The 18735-nt window shown below is 35.4% G+C and overlaps 1 protein-coding gene across 12 annotated transcripts in view; it reads right to left on the reverse strand.

Moving 5' to 3' along the window:
• Positions 1–18735, reverse strand: part of LOC143347700 (echinoderm microtubule-associated protein-like 2) — a 56560-nt gene that overhangs the window by 11062 nt on the left and 26763 nt on the right. For 4 of the 12 annotated variants that reach the window (XM_076777128.1, XM_076777131.1, XM_076777123.1 and 1 more), the window contains 5 exons: positions 9277–9507; positions 7687–7849; positions 6291–6404; positions 4745–4873; positions 3698–3766 (listed from right to left, as the gene is read on the reverse strand). In XM_076777128.1, coding sequence (XP_076633243.1) covers positions 3698–3766; positions 4745–4873; positions 6291–6404; positions 7687–7849; positions 9277–9507 — 706 coding nt within the window. Of the gene's footprint in view, positions 1–3697; positions 3767–4744; positions 4874–6290; positions 6405–7686; positions 7850–9276; positions 9508–12879; positions 13908–18735 lie in introns of all 12 variants that reach the window. The other 8 variants (XM_076777127.1, XM_076777129.1, XM_076777125.1 and 5 more) reach the window with 6 other exon arrangements.

An 18735-nucleotide genomic window follows, 5' to 3' on the forward strand; every position in this document is an offset into this window, starting at 1 on the left:
CCTGTACGTCTCGAGCACATTGTCCGACCTTTCTCTTAATTGATTATAAATTACTCTCGCCTCTTTCTCTTGGAAAGTTCGTACTTTATCCGTTATTTAAACAATCGTGCGTGGTAGTTTCAATTTACGTATTTAGAAAAATATTATTTAAACATCTTCGATCGAGAGGGTATTAATTACGTGTGATACGATCTCGAGATATTCCGTGTCGTTTGAGTATCTTTTTTTTATATGAAAACAGTCACGAGCGGCGGTCTTAATTAAGTAAACGTATAAAGTTACGCGTACTAAAGTGCATCGTGCGCGTCGAGTGGCACTAAGAATTTTTTGATCGTAAAAGTAAATCGGTAAAGCGTGAATAAAATCTTTCGTCCTGCTCCGGCTCTTTTTGCCGGCCGTCTAAGATCAGCTGGAAACAACGTGTACCAGGAAACCAAGGAGGGTGGGGAGGGAGGGGTATTCACGGTTGTATAACTGCAAGAATCGCAATTCACTTTCTTCGGGAACGCGACGGCGCGCCTCGTTCCGCGCTAAATGAGCCATTATCCACGCGAGTTTCGTACCCCGGGCTCCCTTGATACCGTGTTTTAAAGTAAAACGTTCCCTCCATTATCGCGTACCAATCTACAGGATGACAACATTTTGCTCTTTTTATGCACGCTGACCGCCCCCCTTTCGTTTCGCGGCGCGATTTTAACGCCTGGTTTCGCGTGATTCCGTGCAGTTGCGAGCCGAATACCGGTTCTCTGCTCGTGTCTTCGTTTAACGCGGAATTTACAATTGCATTCTTAGCGTGCGACCTTTAATCCACAGCCAACCCAACGTGATCTTGTTATCAAATTCCACGTATTTAACCCCACCCACGGGACATTTTTCACTGGGATAGCTGCCCCAATAAAATACCGCCATCTTTGGAAATCAGTTCAAAACGATTCTATCAACCATCTTCTTACATTCTTTTCTGATACTGCTGCATTCGATTAATTGTAATAAATAAATCTTTCTATTCGAAAGAATTATCTTTAATCTTTCTATTCGAAAGAATTATTTACCATTAATATCGTAAACTACTTGACCTAACATTTTGATTTTGGACTAGTGTAATCTACATACCCTAAAATTTTGATTTAAGACTAGCGTAAACTACATAACGTAAAAGATTGATTTTAGATCTTTGTGAACTACATAACCTAAAATTTTGATTTAAGACTAGCGTAATCTACATAACGTAAAAGTTTGATTTTAGGCTAGTGTAATCTACATAACCTAAAATTTTGATCTAAAACTAGCGTAATCTACATAACGTAAAAGTTTGATTTTAGGCTAGTGTAATCTACATAACCTAAAATTTTGATTCTAAACTAGCGTAAACTACATAACGTAAAAGTTTGATTTTAGGCTAGTGTAATCTACATAACCTAAAATTTTGATTCTAAACTAGCGTAAACTACATAACGTAAAAGTTTGATTTTAGATCTTCCTAAACTACATAACCTAAAATTTTGATTTTGGACAATCTTAAACTACATAACGTAAAAGTTTGATTTTAGATCTTTGTGAACTACATAAACTAAAATTTTGATTTAAGACTAGCGTAAACTACATAACGTAAAAGTTTGATTTTAGGCTAGTGTAATCTACATAACCTAAAATTTTGATTCTAAACTAGCATAAACTACATAACGTAAAAGTTTGATTTTAGATCTTTGTGAACTACATAACCTAAAATTTTGATTTAAGACTAGCGTAATCTACATAACGTAAAACTTTGATTTTAGGCTAGTGTAATCTACATAACCTAAAATTTTGATTCTAAACTAGCGTAAACTACATAACGTAAAAGTTTGATTTCAGATCTTCCTAAACTACATAACCTAAAATTTTGATTTTGGACAATCTTAAACTACATAACGTAAAAGTTTGATTTTAGATCTTTGTGAACTACATAACCTAAAATTTTGATTTAAGACTAGCGTAATCTACATAACGTAAAAGTTTGATTTTAGGCTAGTGTAATCTACATAACCTAAAATCTTGATTCTAAACTAGCGTAAACTACATAACGTAAAAGTTTGATTTTAGATCTTCCTAAACTACATAACCTAAAATTTTGAGTTTAGACAATCTTAAACTACATAATCTGAAAGTTTGATTTTAGATTTTCGTAAACTACATAATCTGAAAGTTTGATTTTAGACAATGTTAAACTACATAACCTGAAAGTTTGATTTCAGACCATTGTAAACTACATAACCTAAAATTTGTTTGACAAATTCAAATCTTTCAAGTTGAGAATGAATTTTTCTAGTCCCCTAGTGGTAAATCCTGCTCTTCCTTCTGTAATATTTAATTTAGTACAAAGAATAAGATGGTAATTTGTACCGAATCGAGTATTCCGAGGGAAAACAACGAACTATTCCTTTTCAAAGTGGGTCTCGAGGGTTCGATGCAGGCGAGTCGGAAACGCGAAACAAGATTTTCCTTTTGCGAGCGAAAAAAATGAAAGCCGCGTTCACGTTCGCGTGCTCCAAATAAGCGCGCGTAATTTGAAATTAAAATGGGTCTTTCACGCTTCCCGCGCGAATCCATTATGCATGCACGTGTTTCTCGATTCCATTTCGCGGAGGTGAGTTCATCATACGGCAGGAATCCTGTGCGTCCGCATGCGAGGTCGAATGCCGAAGGTAACTCTTATTATGGTAATTAACAGCATGCTATGCGGCTGTAACACGTATCGTGTCGTTTCGATTTCATTGTCAGTGCAAGGCACGGGTTCCTTTCGCCCTCCATCGATTCGCGAATGTTACTATTCGGAGAAACTAATTTCTTACTGCAATCGTATCGGAAAACAAAAGTTATTTCATTTCATTTCTCTGTCTTTCAATATTCTAATTCATTTCTGTGAAATATTGTTTAACCAGAAACTATTTCTTCATTTTACAATAAACTGGAATATTGAAATTTGATTAGAAAAATAAAATAAATAATTTTTGTAATTTTGCAACATTGCGCTTCAGAATTATAAAATGTGTAGAAGTGTTTAGGTCTGGGTTAGGATAAATTAATTTAAATGGTATATTATAAATTAAGAAAAAAATAGGGTAATCTACGTAACCTAAAATTTTGATTTTAGATCTTCGTAAACTACATAACCTAAAATCTTGATTTTGGACTAGTGTAATCTACATAACCTAAAATTTTGATTTAAGACTATATTAAAAAATAGGGGTTAAATGATATTTGTTAAAACTGAATGTTTGCTTTTATGTTGCTATTTTAAAAAAAAATTAGAAAGATTCTCGAATCCCACCCCTACAAAGAAATCTCAATTATAAATAGAGATGAAAGTATCAAAGTTTTCAAATCACTCGAAGCGATTAAAATTTTTAAAATAAATTTCCTCGGTCCAAGGGGTGGAGATTCACCCTCAAAGCCTCACCCTCGCGTCCTTCGGGGATGTCTTACCATTCTGTCCGCCGGTGTAATTCGTATCTCACACATACACACATACACACACACCTAAAAAAAAAAGATGAAGAAAATTGAGCACTTGCCTCGCAAGTGGGTAAATAAGTACATTTGAAAGTTAGTAAATTGCACACGTGGTGAATGCACGTGCTCGGGCGCACGTGGTTCGTTCGCAGAAGGGGCCCGGCGAGTGAAAATCGAATAATGCGAAAAATACGTCTTTATTTACCCGTGTTTCATGTTGTTCAGCGCCGGCGGCTTGAAGAGGTTGAAGAGAGACTTGGTGGATGCTGACAATCTATAATGAACGAAAATGCAAACGAAAACCATGCGGTGCAAAACAAACAGAGAATAAAAATAGAACAGAAAAAGGAACGAGGACGCAATGGGAAGAAAAACAGCGCGACGCGTCGAACGTGTTGATTTTCCGTGCGATTTGCAACGTTCTCCTACGCGACGAGGGGGAATTGTGCACTTCCGTTCGCGTTCTCACGACTCAGTTGACTTTAAAGGGAGGCTACCGCCGCCTGGCAAAGTGGAAACCAACCGGGAGACAGTTGCTCGCTTTTGACGATTAATGAGCTGTGAATTCAGGAAGCGAATTCCGCGTCGGTGTACATCGTCAATAGTTAGGTCTGGGTTAGGTTCGTTGCTCTGCTCGACCGTGTCGATCCGTCGGACTTGGAACGCGAGAACGCAAGGTATTCGCTCCAAAGGAATTTACTCCAAAAAATAAACGAAACCAACGACACGCTTCTGTTCGAAAAAAAATTATTACTTAAATAAAAAGATTCGTTTAAAAATTTTGTAAAAATTAATCCGTACCGTGGACACTCGAGTAAATCGATTTCATCGATTGGTTTCTTAAAAATTTTCTCGAAAGTCTGCTTTGGACGCAGAATACAATTCCGCGTGAATTCCAATGTACACCGTCGAATTAAAAAATTTCTAATTTCCTCGAAACGAATTATTCGCGCTCGAAAAAATTATTACGGCTCGGCGAAAGTTGGACGAACGAACGTGCAAAGTTTGGGAGCGATAGGCTCGAAGGTTACGTTGGAAAAAAATCGTACGCGTCAGCCGGTTTTTTTGGTCTACTCGGTAGTCACGGTTCATGGGGTGTCTCGACTGTCGGGGCACACGTTCGACGTCCGCGCGACGCAAAAGAACGTTTGAAAAAGCGAAAAGTGCACCGAAGAGGCAACGAGCCTGTGCGTAAATCACGAAAGCAGCCAAAAGTGCACTCGCTTTAAGGGATAACGAATTCTCTGCTCACCTGCTACTGACAAGCTGCGAATTGCTTCCCTGATTTTGCGGAGAATGCGTAAAGTCCCCCGTCGACGACCACCGTTTCGCCCTTCTTAAGCTGCTTTGAGGCGGCCCGTTTGATCTTGCTGTCGGTGATCTATCGAATAACAGGATTACTATGTGACGAGAAAGCTTGTTACCTGCGCTGCAGAATTCCCGCTTCGTCGGGCCGAGGTTCAATTACGTAGTTGAACGAAGTCTCGGTTCGTGACGCGTAAATCCCCTCCAATTTCTTTACGATATCGACGTTTTAATAGGAAATCGTTACTGATATCCATTTCGAAGTTTGATACCTTTGGACGTCCAAAGTTTCGTATCAGATGCATTGATGTCGACGAAAAAAGTACGTCGACATTTGTTAACGCATTTAGAGTTTTAAACGTGTAGTTTATATATTGTTCTTTTAATTTAAACAACGATTTAATTATTAGTTCGTTGAACTTGTTAATAGTTTTATATACCAGATGAGTTTTAGGCCTGTTTTTAATCATTGTCGGTCAACGAGAGGATTATTATTTAGGAGGAATATATATAATTAAATCGAATCATTCTGGATTTGATAGAATGCAATGGATTGGTGAGATTTCCCCGATGAGAATGAGCCCAAACACGACACTGATCGGACTATTTTTAATTCTAAAAAAAAATTTTCGAAAAACGATTTAAATGACGTAAAATTAAAAACAGTTCGATTAGGGTCTTGTTTGGACTCATTTTAATCGGGAAAACAGTGCCAATCCAACTATTACAAGAGGATTATTATTTAGGAGGAATATATATAATTAAATCGAATCATTCTGGATTTGATAGAATGCAATGGATTGGTGAGATTTCCCCGATGAAAATGAGCCCATACACGACACTGATCAGACTATTTTTAATTCTAAAAAAAATTTTCGAAAAACGATTTAAATGACGTAAAATTAAAAACAGTTCGATTAGGGTCGTGTTTGGACTCATTTTAATCGGGAAAACAGTGCTAATCCAACTATTACAAGAGGATTATTATTTAGAAGGAATATATATAATTAAATCGAATCATTCTGGATTTGATAGAATGCAATGGATTGGTGAGGTTTCCCCGATAAAAATGAGCCCAAACATGACCCTGATCGGACTACTTTTAATTCCAAAAAAAAATTTTCGAAAAACGATTTAAATGATCTAAAATTAAAACCAGTTCGATTAGGGTCGTGTTTGGACTCATTTTAATCGGGAAAACACTGCCAATCCAACTATTACGATGGATACAATAACAAATATAAAAATTGTTATTCTCGGCTGTGGATGAGACTCGATTCGTGTCGGATAAATGAAGACAGTGGCGGAGCCTCCGTTCCTTCCTTCCAGTAGGGGGAAAATTAGTAGTCGTATAAGCGGGGATTACTATACAGCGTGTCGCGAAAAAACAGAAACCTGAATCTCTGACTCGGCTCGTAATAAAATTACAAGTAATCTCGTTTAGTAGATAACACAGAGCGAAGTGTGAATTAATTTAATTTGAATGCATGTACCTGGCCACAGGCAGTGGTGTAGCTCTAGGACTTGGCGATGGCACCGGGGAAACACTACTACTACTGGGACTGTCCGAGTGTAATGAGCCAGTTGATTGGTAATGAACCGACCTTCTGAAAGTGAAATTAGTTTCACCTCATCTGTCTTCGACATTAACACCTTCGTCGCCGGCAAAAAAGAACTTTAATCGCGAACCAGCGATGTACAGGACGAGCCAAAATCGAGCATTTTAAATTTAAATGTCTTCTCGGTAAAAATATTTTCACGGGCTGCCAGTTTAAAAAATTCTAAATTTAGAAATTTTAATTATATTTTTCAAATTGGACGTTGATCAAAAAATTCTTATTTAAACATGTAGAGTTAAGTATGTGACAATAAATTTCAAATGCCGATATTTTGAATACCGACCGTTGGTACTTTTAAGATGGCGATAGGAATTAATCCATCCGAATAAAGTGGCCAGTTCCATTTGACGGAAAAGGTCAATTGGAATCCGCGAACGCATCGTTGTACGTATAAAATTAGCGAGGTCATGAGAAGATAGATCTCCTCGTACCATTCAACTTTTCCCTCTATCATTATTTTCTGTCTTCAACGAAACTGGCAGCACGACCCAACCCAATTGCGTGACGCATTCTGTGTAATCTATTTGCGTTCTGAATAAGGAGAATGAGCCACGAGAGAGTTTAGACGACCAAGTGAAATACCCTCGGCGACGAACGAGTTAATGGGTTTGTAGTATATGTCACACACTTTGAACGCTATAAATCATAGTGTAGCCAACGGATAATTAATTTGCGCACATGACAAAAATTAGTAACTTGGAGAATTGCAGAAAAAAATCAACGAATTATTCGTAAGCCCTTTCGTTAATTCCACTGACAATTAATTAAGTTAATTGAATAATTCTTGTGACAATACGTGAGTCAGAGTGTTCATCGTACATGGAACTACTGTAAAATTTTGAATACGATGCGTACAATTTTTAATCGGTTTACAAATAATAAATAAATGAACAATTTAGCATTGCATTCGAAATTTTATGATAATTGTCCACAGTAATTTTTCCTCGTTTTTAATATACACACACTTACGGACGATAGTCGAGAAACAAATTGCACAGGTGCGTATTTTTAGACACAGCGTGGTTTTCCAACACAGTGAACACATTTATTAGTTGCTACTGAATTACTTACATTATCGCACGCATGGAACGATGGGAACTATACCGAGTGTACAATGAATTCGATTAATATATTAAACTTCGAGAACGTGACAAAAATTAAGAAACATTTTAAATGTTTTTTAACTTTTCTCCGTAAGTGTATATATATACGTCTACGTAAATGCCATCGAGGCTCGGAAACGCGCGAAGTTGTCGCAAAGAACAAGTACCTTTGAGGAAGCTGCGACGAATGGGTATAACTGACCGGTCTTCGTGGACTGGACATTGGATCCCTCACGTCCTGAGAAGATCCCGAGGACGATGAATTCCTCAGGCAGGAGCCGCCAGTCTGGCGTAAGCGTATGTCTTTTTGGGGCACCGAATTTTGATTACCTAGAAAAAAATTATTATTTAAAAAGAATATTTAATTAAATTCAATTATCCTGAATTTGATAGGGCTCGATGGATCAGCGAGGTTTTCCCGATGAAAATGAGTCCAAACACGACCTAGTTTGCACTATTTCTGATTATCAAAAAAAAAATTTTCAAAAAACGATTTAAACGACGTAAAATTAAAAATACTCCGATTAGGGTCGTGTTTGGACTCATTTTCATCGGGAAAACATCGCGAATCTATCAATAGGAGTATTATGAAGATAACGAATATAAAAATTGTTATTCTCAATTGTGTCGAAGCTCGAATATTTGAATAACAACGAACGTTATCCGAGCTGGCAAGGAATTATTCGTCGCGAGCTCAAACACGATCTAGTTTGGACTATTTCAGATTATCAAAAAAAAAATTTTCGAAAAATGATTTAAACGACGTAAAATTAAAAATACTCCGATTAGGGTCGTGTTTGGACTCATTTTCATCGGGAAAACATCGCGGATCTATCGGTAGGAGTATTATGAAGATAACGAATATAAAAATTGTTATTCTCAATTGTGTCGAAGCTCGAATATTTGAATAACAACGAACGTTATCCGAGCTGGCAAGGATTCATTCGTCGCAAGCCCAAACACGACCTAGTTTGGACTATTTCAGATTATCAAAACAAAAAAAATTTCGAAAAACGAGTTAAACGACGTAAAATTAAAAATACTCCGATTAGGGTCGTGTTTGGACTCATTTTCATCGGGAAAACATCGCGAATCTATCGATAGGAGTATTATGAAGATAACGAATATAAAAATTGTTATTCTCAATTGTGTCGAAGCTCGAATATTTGAATAACAACGAACGTTATCCGAGCTGGCAAGGATTCATTCGTCGCAAGCCCAAACACGACCTAGTTTGGACTATTTCAGATTATCAAAACAAAAAAATTTTCGAAAAATGATTTAAACGACGTAAAATTAAAAATACTCCGATTAGGGTCGTGTTTGGACTCATTTTCATCGGGAAAACATCGCGAATCTATCGATAGGAGTATTATGAAGATAACGAATATAAAAATTGTTATTTTCAATCGTGTCGAAATTGGAATATTTGAATAACAACGAACGTTATCCGAGCTGGGAAGAATTCGTTCGTCACGAGCTCAAACACGACCTAGTTTAGACTATTTCAAATTATCAAAACAAAAAAATTTTCGAAAAACGATTTAAACGACGTAAAATTAAAAATACTCCGATTAGGGTCGTGTTTGGACTCATTTTCATCGGGAAAACATCGCGGATCTATCGATAGGAGTATTATGAAGGTAACGAATATAAAAATTGTTATTTTCAATCGTGTCGAAGCTCGAATATTTGAATAACAACGAACGTTATCCGAGTTGGGAAGGATTCGTTCGCCGCGAGCCTGGCGTACTTACTTCTAAGCGGTACGTGTCCATTCCTTAAGGGCGAGGACACCATTCTCTCGTTTCTCCTCTCGTTCCTCTCGTCCTCTCTTTTCTCGCGTCCTTCCAGCTGGGCGATTCGCCTTAGCGCGTCCGCGAGAGTAGCGCGAAGACAAACTATCTCGTCTCTCTGCGCCAAGGATTGCCTCTCGAGGTCCGTGACTCGGCCCAACAGGGATCCGGTCTCGCACTCCAGCATCTCGTCTGTAAAAGGGAATTCTCGTTTAACGCGCGGAACATAGAAGGACGTCCTATGACTCGCGAAACTTTATGGAATTCTCTCGAGCTGTAAACATTCGAGGGATGTTCCATAAATCCGAGCAAACTATCGAGCCTATCGTCCTTCCACGAGAAGAAGGCGCAGCGTGTTTACATCCCCACTGTTGCTGCAGCCCGCTGATTGGCTGTCACCGATCTTCGTCGCCGTTTTCGACCAATACCTGTGAGTCAGCGGACAGCAACAGGAGTGGGGATGTAAATACGCTGTGCCTTCTTCTCGTGGAAGAATGGCAGGTCTTTGGGGGACCCTTCGAACGGTTTCGAATTCTTACGTCGCGATTCTTAAATCAAAATGGCAACTGATTACCGAGTAACGTCCTAAAAAAACACTGGAGTCACGCAACCAGACAATTCGAGAGGTTTCGAGTGTCGTGCTTAAAGTTATATAAATCGTCTTCGTTAGGTTGGTTTGTTTTGGGATTCCGCGCATATATTTATCCACGTTTCGAGCGTGCACGAAATCTTTTTCAAGCAAAAATAATAAAAATTTTACGAGTCTAATTATGTAATTTTCAGGCATTTTTTTCTTATTTTTTTACAAAGAAAACTGTAGGTTGGTTCGTTTTGGGATTCGACACATATATTTAGCGATCTTTCGAGTATACGTAGTATTTTTTTCAAGCAAAAGTTATGAAAATTGTACGAGCTATAGATCGTCGAAAAAAGTTAATTTAAGAATGCAATTTTCGACTCTTTTTTAATTATTTTTTGGAAAGTGAACCATCGAAGAATCGTGATCGCCGCCATGATGGAAATCCGTGGAATGAATTAGGGGTTTCCATTCTGGCATAAACAGTGTTTTCTCACTGCTAGTTACTTAAGCGTCCAGTACAGATAAGAAAACAACACAACCGTGAGCTTCGAGTATGGAATGCGCTTAGGAACGACATTTACGACGTATGGTGTACGGTAATATGAAAGTGTCGTACCTTGGAAGAATGTCGTACGTTATGGACACTTTTTTTCTTATCCCGCGACTGCTTCTCGTGTGCTACAAGCCACGGGGGTACGGTAAAACGAAGAAGCAGATAAAAAAGAGAAGCAAACGCAGAAGGAGAAAGATACACGAATCGGATAACCTGTACGATGTTTTAAGAAACATGAAACCAGAACACCACTATCTTATGTGCCTTTGACCAAAATAAATATCTACTCTGGCTAAAGACAATTCTCTTTTACGTAAATAAAGAATTAAATTTTGTTACAATATTCCTCTTTTTTAACACGCTCACTGTCAGATCAAAACGGTACAATATTCTGCAAAAGTAAAATTTTGATTTTAGACCATCGTAAGCTACATAACCTAAAATTTGTACTTATTTTTGTAACCTTGTTAAAATTTATACAAATGTATAAATTGTATTCAAAATTTATGTTTTTCAATGTGTTAACTTGAGAATTAATTTTTTATAATTCTTGTCCATTCGATATCACTTAACAAACGAAATTAATATTTCTCAACAAAGAATTTGGAATAGAATTATATTAAAGTTTCTTGGTTATAAAAAAACGTCATCCAAAGTATATGCAAATGGAAGCGAATCAGATAAGGTGTTCCAATTAGGAACAATAATACGGATCAACCTTCGAACTATGTTACGCGTGCAAACATGGAAATCTGGGTCGCAGAATCGTACATATACAAGTAAAAACGCAACGAATTATTTCTCAGTTTCCTTTGTCTTTCCCAATAACACGTTTTCGCAACTCCGCGAAAATTTTTTATTCCCACGAAGAACCACCAAACGTGTACATCGCCAATATAACAAAATTTTCATCCAATCGAAAAAAAAAATTTAATGCTTAACAAAAAACAACCCACTTTGAGAAAAATGCATTCAAATCTCCAACGCAAAGTCGAGCAAATTCTCGATGATTATTTTCAAAACGACGCTTGAAAAAAAAAATTTGTAAAAATAATTTTGAAAAATTATTTAGTGTAAAAAAGGCGTTAGGTCTGGGTTAGGGCAAATCTAATTCTCGATGATAATTTTCAAACCGACACTTGAAAAAAAAAATTTGTAAAAATAATTTTGAGAAATTATTTACTGCAGAAAAGTTAGGTCTGAGTTAGGGAAAATTAGAAAAAAACGCAGTCTGGCAAATTTAATTCCCGATTTAATTTTAAAAAATATTAATTTTATAAAAATTAAACTTAATTTTGAAAAATTATTTTGTGCAGAAAAGACGTTAGGTCTGAGTTAGAGTACATTTAAAAAAACGCAAAGTCGAGCAAATGTAACTCTTGATGACAATTTTCAAATTGACACTTGAAAAAAAAAATTTGTAAAAATAATTTTGAGAAATTATTTACTGCAGAAAAGACGTTAGGTCTGGGTTAGGGTACATTTAAAAAAACCGCAAAGTCGGGCAAATTTAATTCTTAATAATAATTTTCAAACTGACACTTGAAAAAAAAAATTTGTAAAAATAATTTTGAGAAATTATTTACTGCAGAAAAGTTAGGTCTGAGTTAGGGAAAATTAGAAAAAAACGCAAAGTCTGACAAATTTAATTCTCGATTTAATTTTAAAAAATATTAATTTAATAAAAATTAAACTTAATTTTGAAAAATTATTTACTGCAGAAAAGACGTTAGGTCTGGGTTAGGGTACATTTAAAAAAACGCAAAGTCGAGCAAATGTAACTCTTGATGACAATTTTCAAATTGGCACTTGAAAAAAATATTGTAAAAATAATTTTGAAAAATTATTTACTGCAGAAAAGACGTTAGGTCTGAGTTAGAGTACATTTAAAAAAACGCAAAGTCGAGCAAATTTAATTCTTAATAATAATTTTCAAACTGACACTTGAAAAAAAAAATTTGTAAAAATAATTTTGAAAAATTATTTACTGCAGAAAAGACGTTAGGTCTGGGTCAGGGTACATTTAAAAGAACCGCAAAGTCGGTTAAATTTAATTCTTAATAATAATTTTCAAACTGATACTTGAAAAAAAAATTTGTAAAAATAATTTTGAGAAATTATTTACTGCAGAAAAGTTAGGTCTGGGTTAGGGTACATTTAAAAAAACGCAAAGTCGAGCAAATGTAACTCTTGATGACAATTTTCAAATTGACACTTGAAAAAAAATTTGTAAAAATAATTTTGAAAAATTATTTACTGCAGAAAAGACGTTAGGTCTGGGTTAGGGTACATTTAAAGAAACCGCAAAGTCGGGCAAATTTAATTCTTAATAATAATTTTCAAACTGACACTTGAAAAAGAAAATTTGTAAAAATAATTTTGAGAAATTATTTAGTGTAAGAAAGGCGTTGAAAAATCCAGTAATACTCACGCCACGCCTGCTCCGCTTCATCGATGGTGTCCATCGTGTCTGGCGTGGACATTGCGATTAACCCCTCGCGATGACCCCGACGTATTAATACGTTATTCAATTGAACTGATTAACCAGCGCAAACAGAGCCAATGCGCTGTCTCGCACCATGTCTCCCGGTCCAGAACGACTTTTCTTACGCACGACAAAACGACCACTGCACGATAAACCTAGCCAATTACCACGCTTAATCGTTTCGACTCGATAATCGCGATTTTTTAGAGTCCTCACGATAATCGATCCAGTCTCAGTGCCGAACGATCGATTTATTTCGTTCTTCGATGCATGGCTCGCTTTCTGTTCCGAAAAGACAGTTAATAAAAGAAAAAAATCGATAATCGTGTTTCTCCAGTTGTCTCGGTGCTCGTGAGAATCAAGGCGTGGCCTTGGGCATTAAAATATTCCGGGACGATCTCGTGCGTGCGTTTGCAGCTGGACAAATACCATTATTTTCGTCGTCGACACGGAAACCGTGAATTTTATTGGAAGGAAATCGATCGAGAAGAATTGGTAAATAAAAAAAAATTGCCTAGAAATTGATCGTTCCACGAGCGATTTAAAAATTTTGTCAAAGAGCGTGGTTCGATGCGCCAACGACTGTGAGAGTATCCTCGATCGTGGCTAATTAACAGGATGCAATTAATGCGGGGAAAGTTCGGCGTCATTGAATCCGGAGAGGTTCCCTAACGAACGCGACGCAGCGGATCGCGAGTTAGGAGGATGGCATCGTTTCTGGAAACCAACGAGAACGTGAATGAAAGGCGAGAATTCATTGAAAGTGAAATGTGCACGCAGCCATTACGGATCGCGATAAACAATTTCTACGTAGCACGCCACGCGACTCACCGGGGCTATGTTGTGACTGGGAACATTGGGCGTCTCTGAAGGTCCTTTCAATGCGAACCGTTTCAGGCGTAAGAAAAATTCTACCAAAGCAGTGCTCGCTTTTGTTTAACACGTTCGCTGCCAGATCGAAATCGTACAATATTCTGTAAAAGTTAAATATCGATTCTAGACCATTGTAAGCTACATAACCTAAAATTTGTTTCGATATACTTATACAGGGTGCTCGGGCAACCCTGGGAAAAATTTTAATGGGAGATTCTAGAGGCCAAAATAAGACGAAAATCAAGAATATCAATTTCTTGGTTGAGGCCTTGTTAAAAGGTTATTAACAATTAAATTCAACAATTTCAAATCGTTCTGGAAAAATTATTTTCGGTTGCGGGAGTCAATTACAAGCATTTTTGGTCATTACACATACCCCTGAAATCCTACCCACTTTCGAGAAAAAAAATCGAGAAAGTACTGAAATTTTTTGACAAAATTAAAAAATTTCAAATCATACTAAAAAAATTATATTTAGTTACAGGGGTCAATTATAAGCGTGTTTGGTCCTTACATATACCCCCGAAATCCTACGCAAATTCGAGAAAAAAATTCCTCATCGAAAATCTGCCTAAATTTTTCGACGAAAAGAAAAAATTTCAAATCGTTTTGGAAAAATTATTTTCGGTTGCGGGAGTCAATTACAAGCATTTTTGGTCATTACACATACCCCTGAAATCCTACCCACTTTCGAGAAAAAAAATCGAGAAAGTACTGAAATTTTTTGACAAAATTAAAAAATTTCAAATCATACTAAAAAAATTATATTTAGTTACAGGGGTCAATTATAAGCGTTTTTGGTCCTTACATATACCCCCGAAATCCTACGCAATTTCGAGAAAAAAATTCCTTATCGAAAATCTAATTGCCTAAATTTTTCGACGAAAAGAAAAAATTTCAAATCGTTTTGGAAAAATTATTTTCGGTTGCGGGGATCAATTACAATCATTTTTGGTAAATACATATACCCCCGAAATCCTACCCAGTTTCTAGAAAAAAATTCCTTACCGAAAATCTAACCTGAGGATGGTTCCTCGAAATTTCATGCGAATCTTTAAAACGTCATAACTCCTGAACGGATTGGACGATTTTGATGTTTAAAAAAGCAAACTACGCGTATTTTGGTGGAGAATATGTAGAAATTCCAAAAATATTCGAAAAGTTGATCCTTGATCCCGCAAAATGAGAAAAACCCCATAAAAATGGTCCAATTTTCAAACAGCCATAACTCCTACAACAATGAATATATTTCAATGAAATTTTGAGGGGAACTAGAGTTCATGGATACCTGTAAAAAAGTATTAAACAACTTTTCTGTACAGCGCCAACCAAATTTATTAAAAACGAGAAACGAATTTTTAAGAAAAATCGACAGGTGCCTAAAATATTTGGACAAAAAAAAAAATTTTGAAATCTGTCTAAAAAAATTATTTTTAGCTAGGGGGATCTATAACAATAATTTTCGGTCAATAGACATATCCCCGAAATCCTACCCACTTTCTAAAAAAAAATTCGAGAAGGTGTGAAGTTTTCCGATAATATTAAAAAATTTCAAACCGTTGTAAAAAAATTATATTCGGTTGCAGGAGTCAATTACAATCATTTTTGGCTATTACACCCACCCCCGAAATCCTACACAGTTTCGAGAAAAAAATTCAAGTAAGTACTGAAAGTTTTGGGTAAAAAAAAAAGAATTTCGAATCGTCTTGGAAAAATTATTTTTAGTTGCAGGGGTCAATTGCAAGCATTTTTGGTGAATAGACATACCCCCGAAATCTTGCGCATTTTTGAGAAAAAAATTCAGAACGTGTGGAACTTTAGATGTTAATAACTTTTTAACGAAGCCTCCATCAACAAATTGTTATTCTTGATTTTCGTCCCATTTTGGCCTCTGGAATCTCCCATTAAAATTTTTCTCAGGTTCGAACACCCTGTATACTTATTTTCGTAACCTCGTTAAAATTCACAAATTCTATCCAAATTTATTTCCCTCAATGTCTTAAATTGAGAATGAATTTTTCTAGTATCATAATGGTAAATCCTGAAACCTATATATGGATGTCGTCGCATTCAAAATGTTAAACGTCGAAAGTTTAAGTTTTGTTGTTACGAGATTCTGAAATATTTGCATTACGACCGCTTAAAAAATGGCGATAAGATAAGATTGGATGCAAAATTTGTTATCTCGTCACTTTTATAAGCATTATCGAAGCAAAATAATGTTTTTGTTGCTTGCAATATGAATTCGCGTAATTCTCGAAATATAAGAAAATTGAATAAATTTATAATTTCAGCTTTTTAGTACTCGTTAATCGAATTTCTCGATTTTAACGAGTTCGATTTTTAATGAATTTTTTCTAATTTAAAAAGTATTATCGGTTTTAATTCAATATGGTGGAATGGACAGAATATAGTGAACGTTTTGCATTATTGAACAAAGTCCTTGAATATTTCATTTCAGGAAAAATATATTACCCTGAATGTCACGTTATACACGAGATATTTATAATTTAATAGGAGCACGTATTCCCATAAATGATTTCCCTCGAAATTATTAAATTCCTTTGTCGGAATACTCACGCCCGTGAAATTCGCTGCGTATCGTAAATTTCAGAGACGCAATAAAGCTTCGGGTATCGATTGAATTTTTTAAAACGAGTATCAATTTAAAAAACTGGCATATTAATTTTTCGTACATTTAAAAATTCGTACGTATTGTTGATAGACAAATTTATATTTTTCATTCGACAAAATAGTCCACCAAATAAAAATAAAAATACATAAAATGAAAGATTCAAGTTTAGCAAATAAGGTTTTTTTCCAATCATTTATAAAATATTTCTAAACGTACCAAATTGAACTTTGTTCAATTTCCAAAAAAATTCAAAGAATTCTACTATTTCCTCAGCATTTTAATTGTAATTGGAAAAGAATTTACAATAGTTTCTTTGCCAATCTAAAATTCCTTCACAGAAATAACAATAAGAGAATAAGAAAAAGATCAGCATTATGTAAGGCCACGTATCTTTCAAAGATATGGAAGAGCTTATAGTATTCTCTTTCCTATTCGAGATGATGGCGACACTAGATAAATTATAGCCGACCAGTCGGTTGAAAAATTCAGTGTCCTCGTACGTAATGTTTAAATGGCTTTTAAGTCTCGTCGATAATTTAAAGTTATTTTTTTCCAACAGATAAAAATGCAGATACGATTAGTTACATTTCAAAGAGGAATATTTCGTTTGCCTCCTTTTTAAAAGCGTCTCTTTATCGCTCATTATTGTCGAGTGCACTTCAGTGCCGTAAAACCGTACTTTTGTGTAAAAAAAATTGACTGAAGAGGTCTAAAAAATAATTTTGTCGAATACAATCTCTACGCAAAAACTCGAGTGGCAAACTTATACTAATCTCCATTAAAAGTCATGCGTTCGAAAAATAATTTCATTCGTGACAAGATTAATCGAGGAACAATAAATATTTGCGAATCAACAACTTTGAATTTTCGTACATTTGGACAGTATTTTAAAAACTAAATAAAAATTAAATTCTATAACCTCTAAAAGTCGATTTCGACAACGTTACGAATACAGGGTATTCGGCTACACGTGGGAAAAATTTTAATGGGGGATTCTAGAGGCCAAAATAAGACGAAAATCAAGAATACCAATATGTTGATGAACGCTTCGTTAAAAAGTTATTAACAATTAAATTCAAAAGTTTCAAATCGTTCTAAAAAAATTATTTTCGGTTGCGGGGGCCAATTACATACATTTTTGGTGAATAGACATACCCTCGAAATCCTGCTCATTTTTGAGAAAAAAATTCGAGAAGGTGTGAAATTTTTCGACGAAATTAAAATATTTTAAATCGTTCTGAAAAAAATATTGTTAGCTGTGGGGGTCAATTACAATCATTTTTGGTGAATAGACATACCCCCGAAATCCTACCTATTTTCGAGAAAAAAAATCGAGAATTGAAATTTTTCGACAAGATTAAAATATTTCAAATCGTTCTGAAAAAAATATTGTTAGCTGTAGGGGTCAATTACAATCATTTTTGGTGAATAGACATATCCCCGAAATCCTGCTCATTTTTGAGAAAAAAATTCGAGAAGGTGTGAAATTTTTCGACGAAATTAAAATATTTTAAATCGTTCTGAAAAAAATATTATTAGCTGTGGGGGTCAATTACAATCATTTTTGGTGAATAGACAAACCCCCGAAATCCTGCTCATTTTTGAGAAAAAAATTCGAGAAGGTGTGAAATTTTTCGACGAGATTAAAATATTTTAAATCGTTCTGAAAAAAATATTGTTAGCTGTGGGGGTCAATTACAATCATTTTTGGTCATTACACGTACCTCGGAAATCCTATGCACTTTCGAGAAAAAAATTTTTTACTGAAAACCTAATTAGGTGCTTAAATTTTTCGACGAAATTAAAATATTTCAAATCGTTCTGAAAAAAATATTGTTAGCTGTGGGGGTCAATTACAATCATTTTTGGTGAATAGACATACCCCCGAATTCCTGCTCATTTTTGAGAAAAAAATTCGAGAAGGTGTGAAATTTTTCGACGAAATTAAAATATTTTAAATCGTTCTGAAAAAAATATTGTTGGCTGTGGGGGTCAATTACAATCATTTTTGGTGGATAGACATACCCCCGAAATGCTACCCATTTTCGAGAAAAAAAATCGAGAAGTGAAATTTTTCGACGAAATTAAAATATTTCAAATCGTTCTGAAAAAAATATTGTTAGCTGTGGGGGTCAATTACAATCATTTTTGGTCATTACACGTACCTCGGAAATCCTATGCACTTTCGAGAAAAAAATTTTTTACTGAAAACCTAATTAGGTGCTTAAATTTTTCGACGAAATTAAAATATTTCAAATCGTTCTGAAAAAAATATTGTTAGCTGTGGGGGTCAA

Source organism: Colletes latitarsis, chromosome 11 (assembly GCF_051014445.1).
Source record: "Colletes latitarsis isolate SP2378_abdomen chromosome 11, iyColLati1, whole genome shotgun sequence".
In the NCBI taxonomy this organism is placed as follows: domain Eukaryota; kingdom Metazoa; phylum Arthropoda; class Insecta; order Hymenoptera; family Colletidae; genus Colletes; species Colletes latitarsis.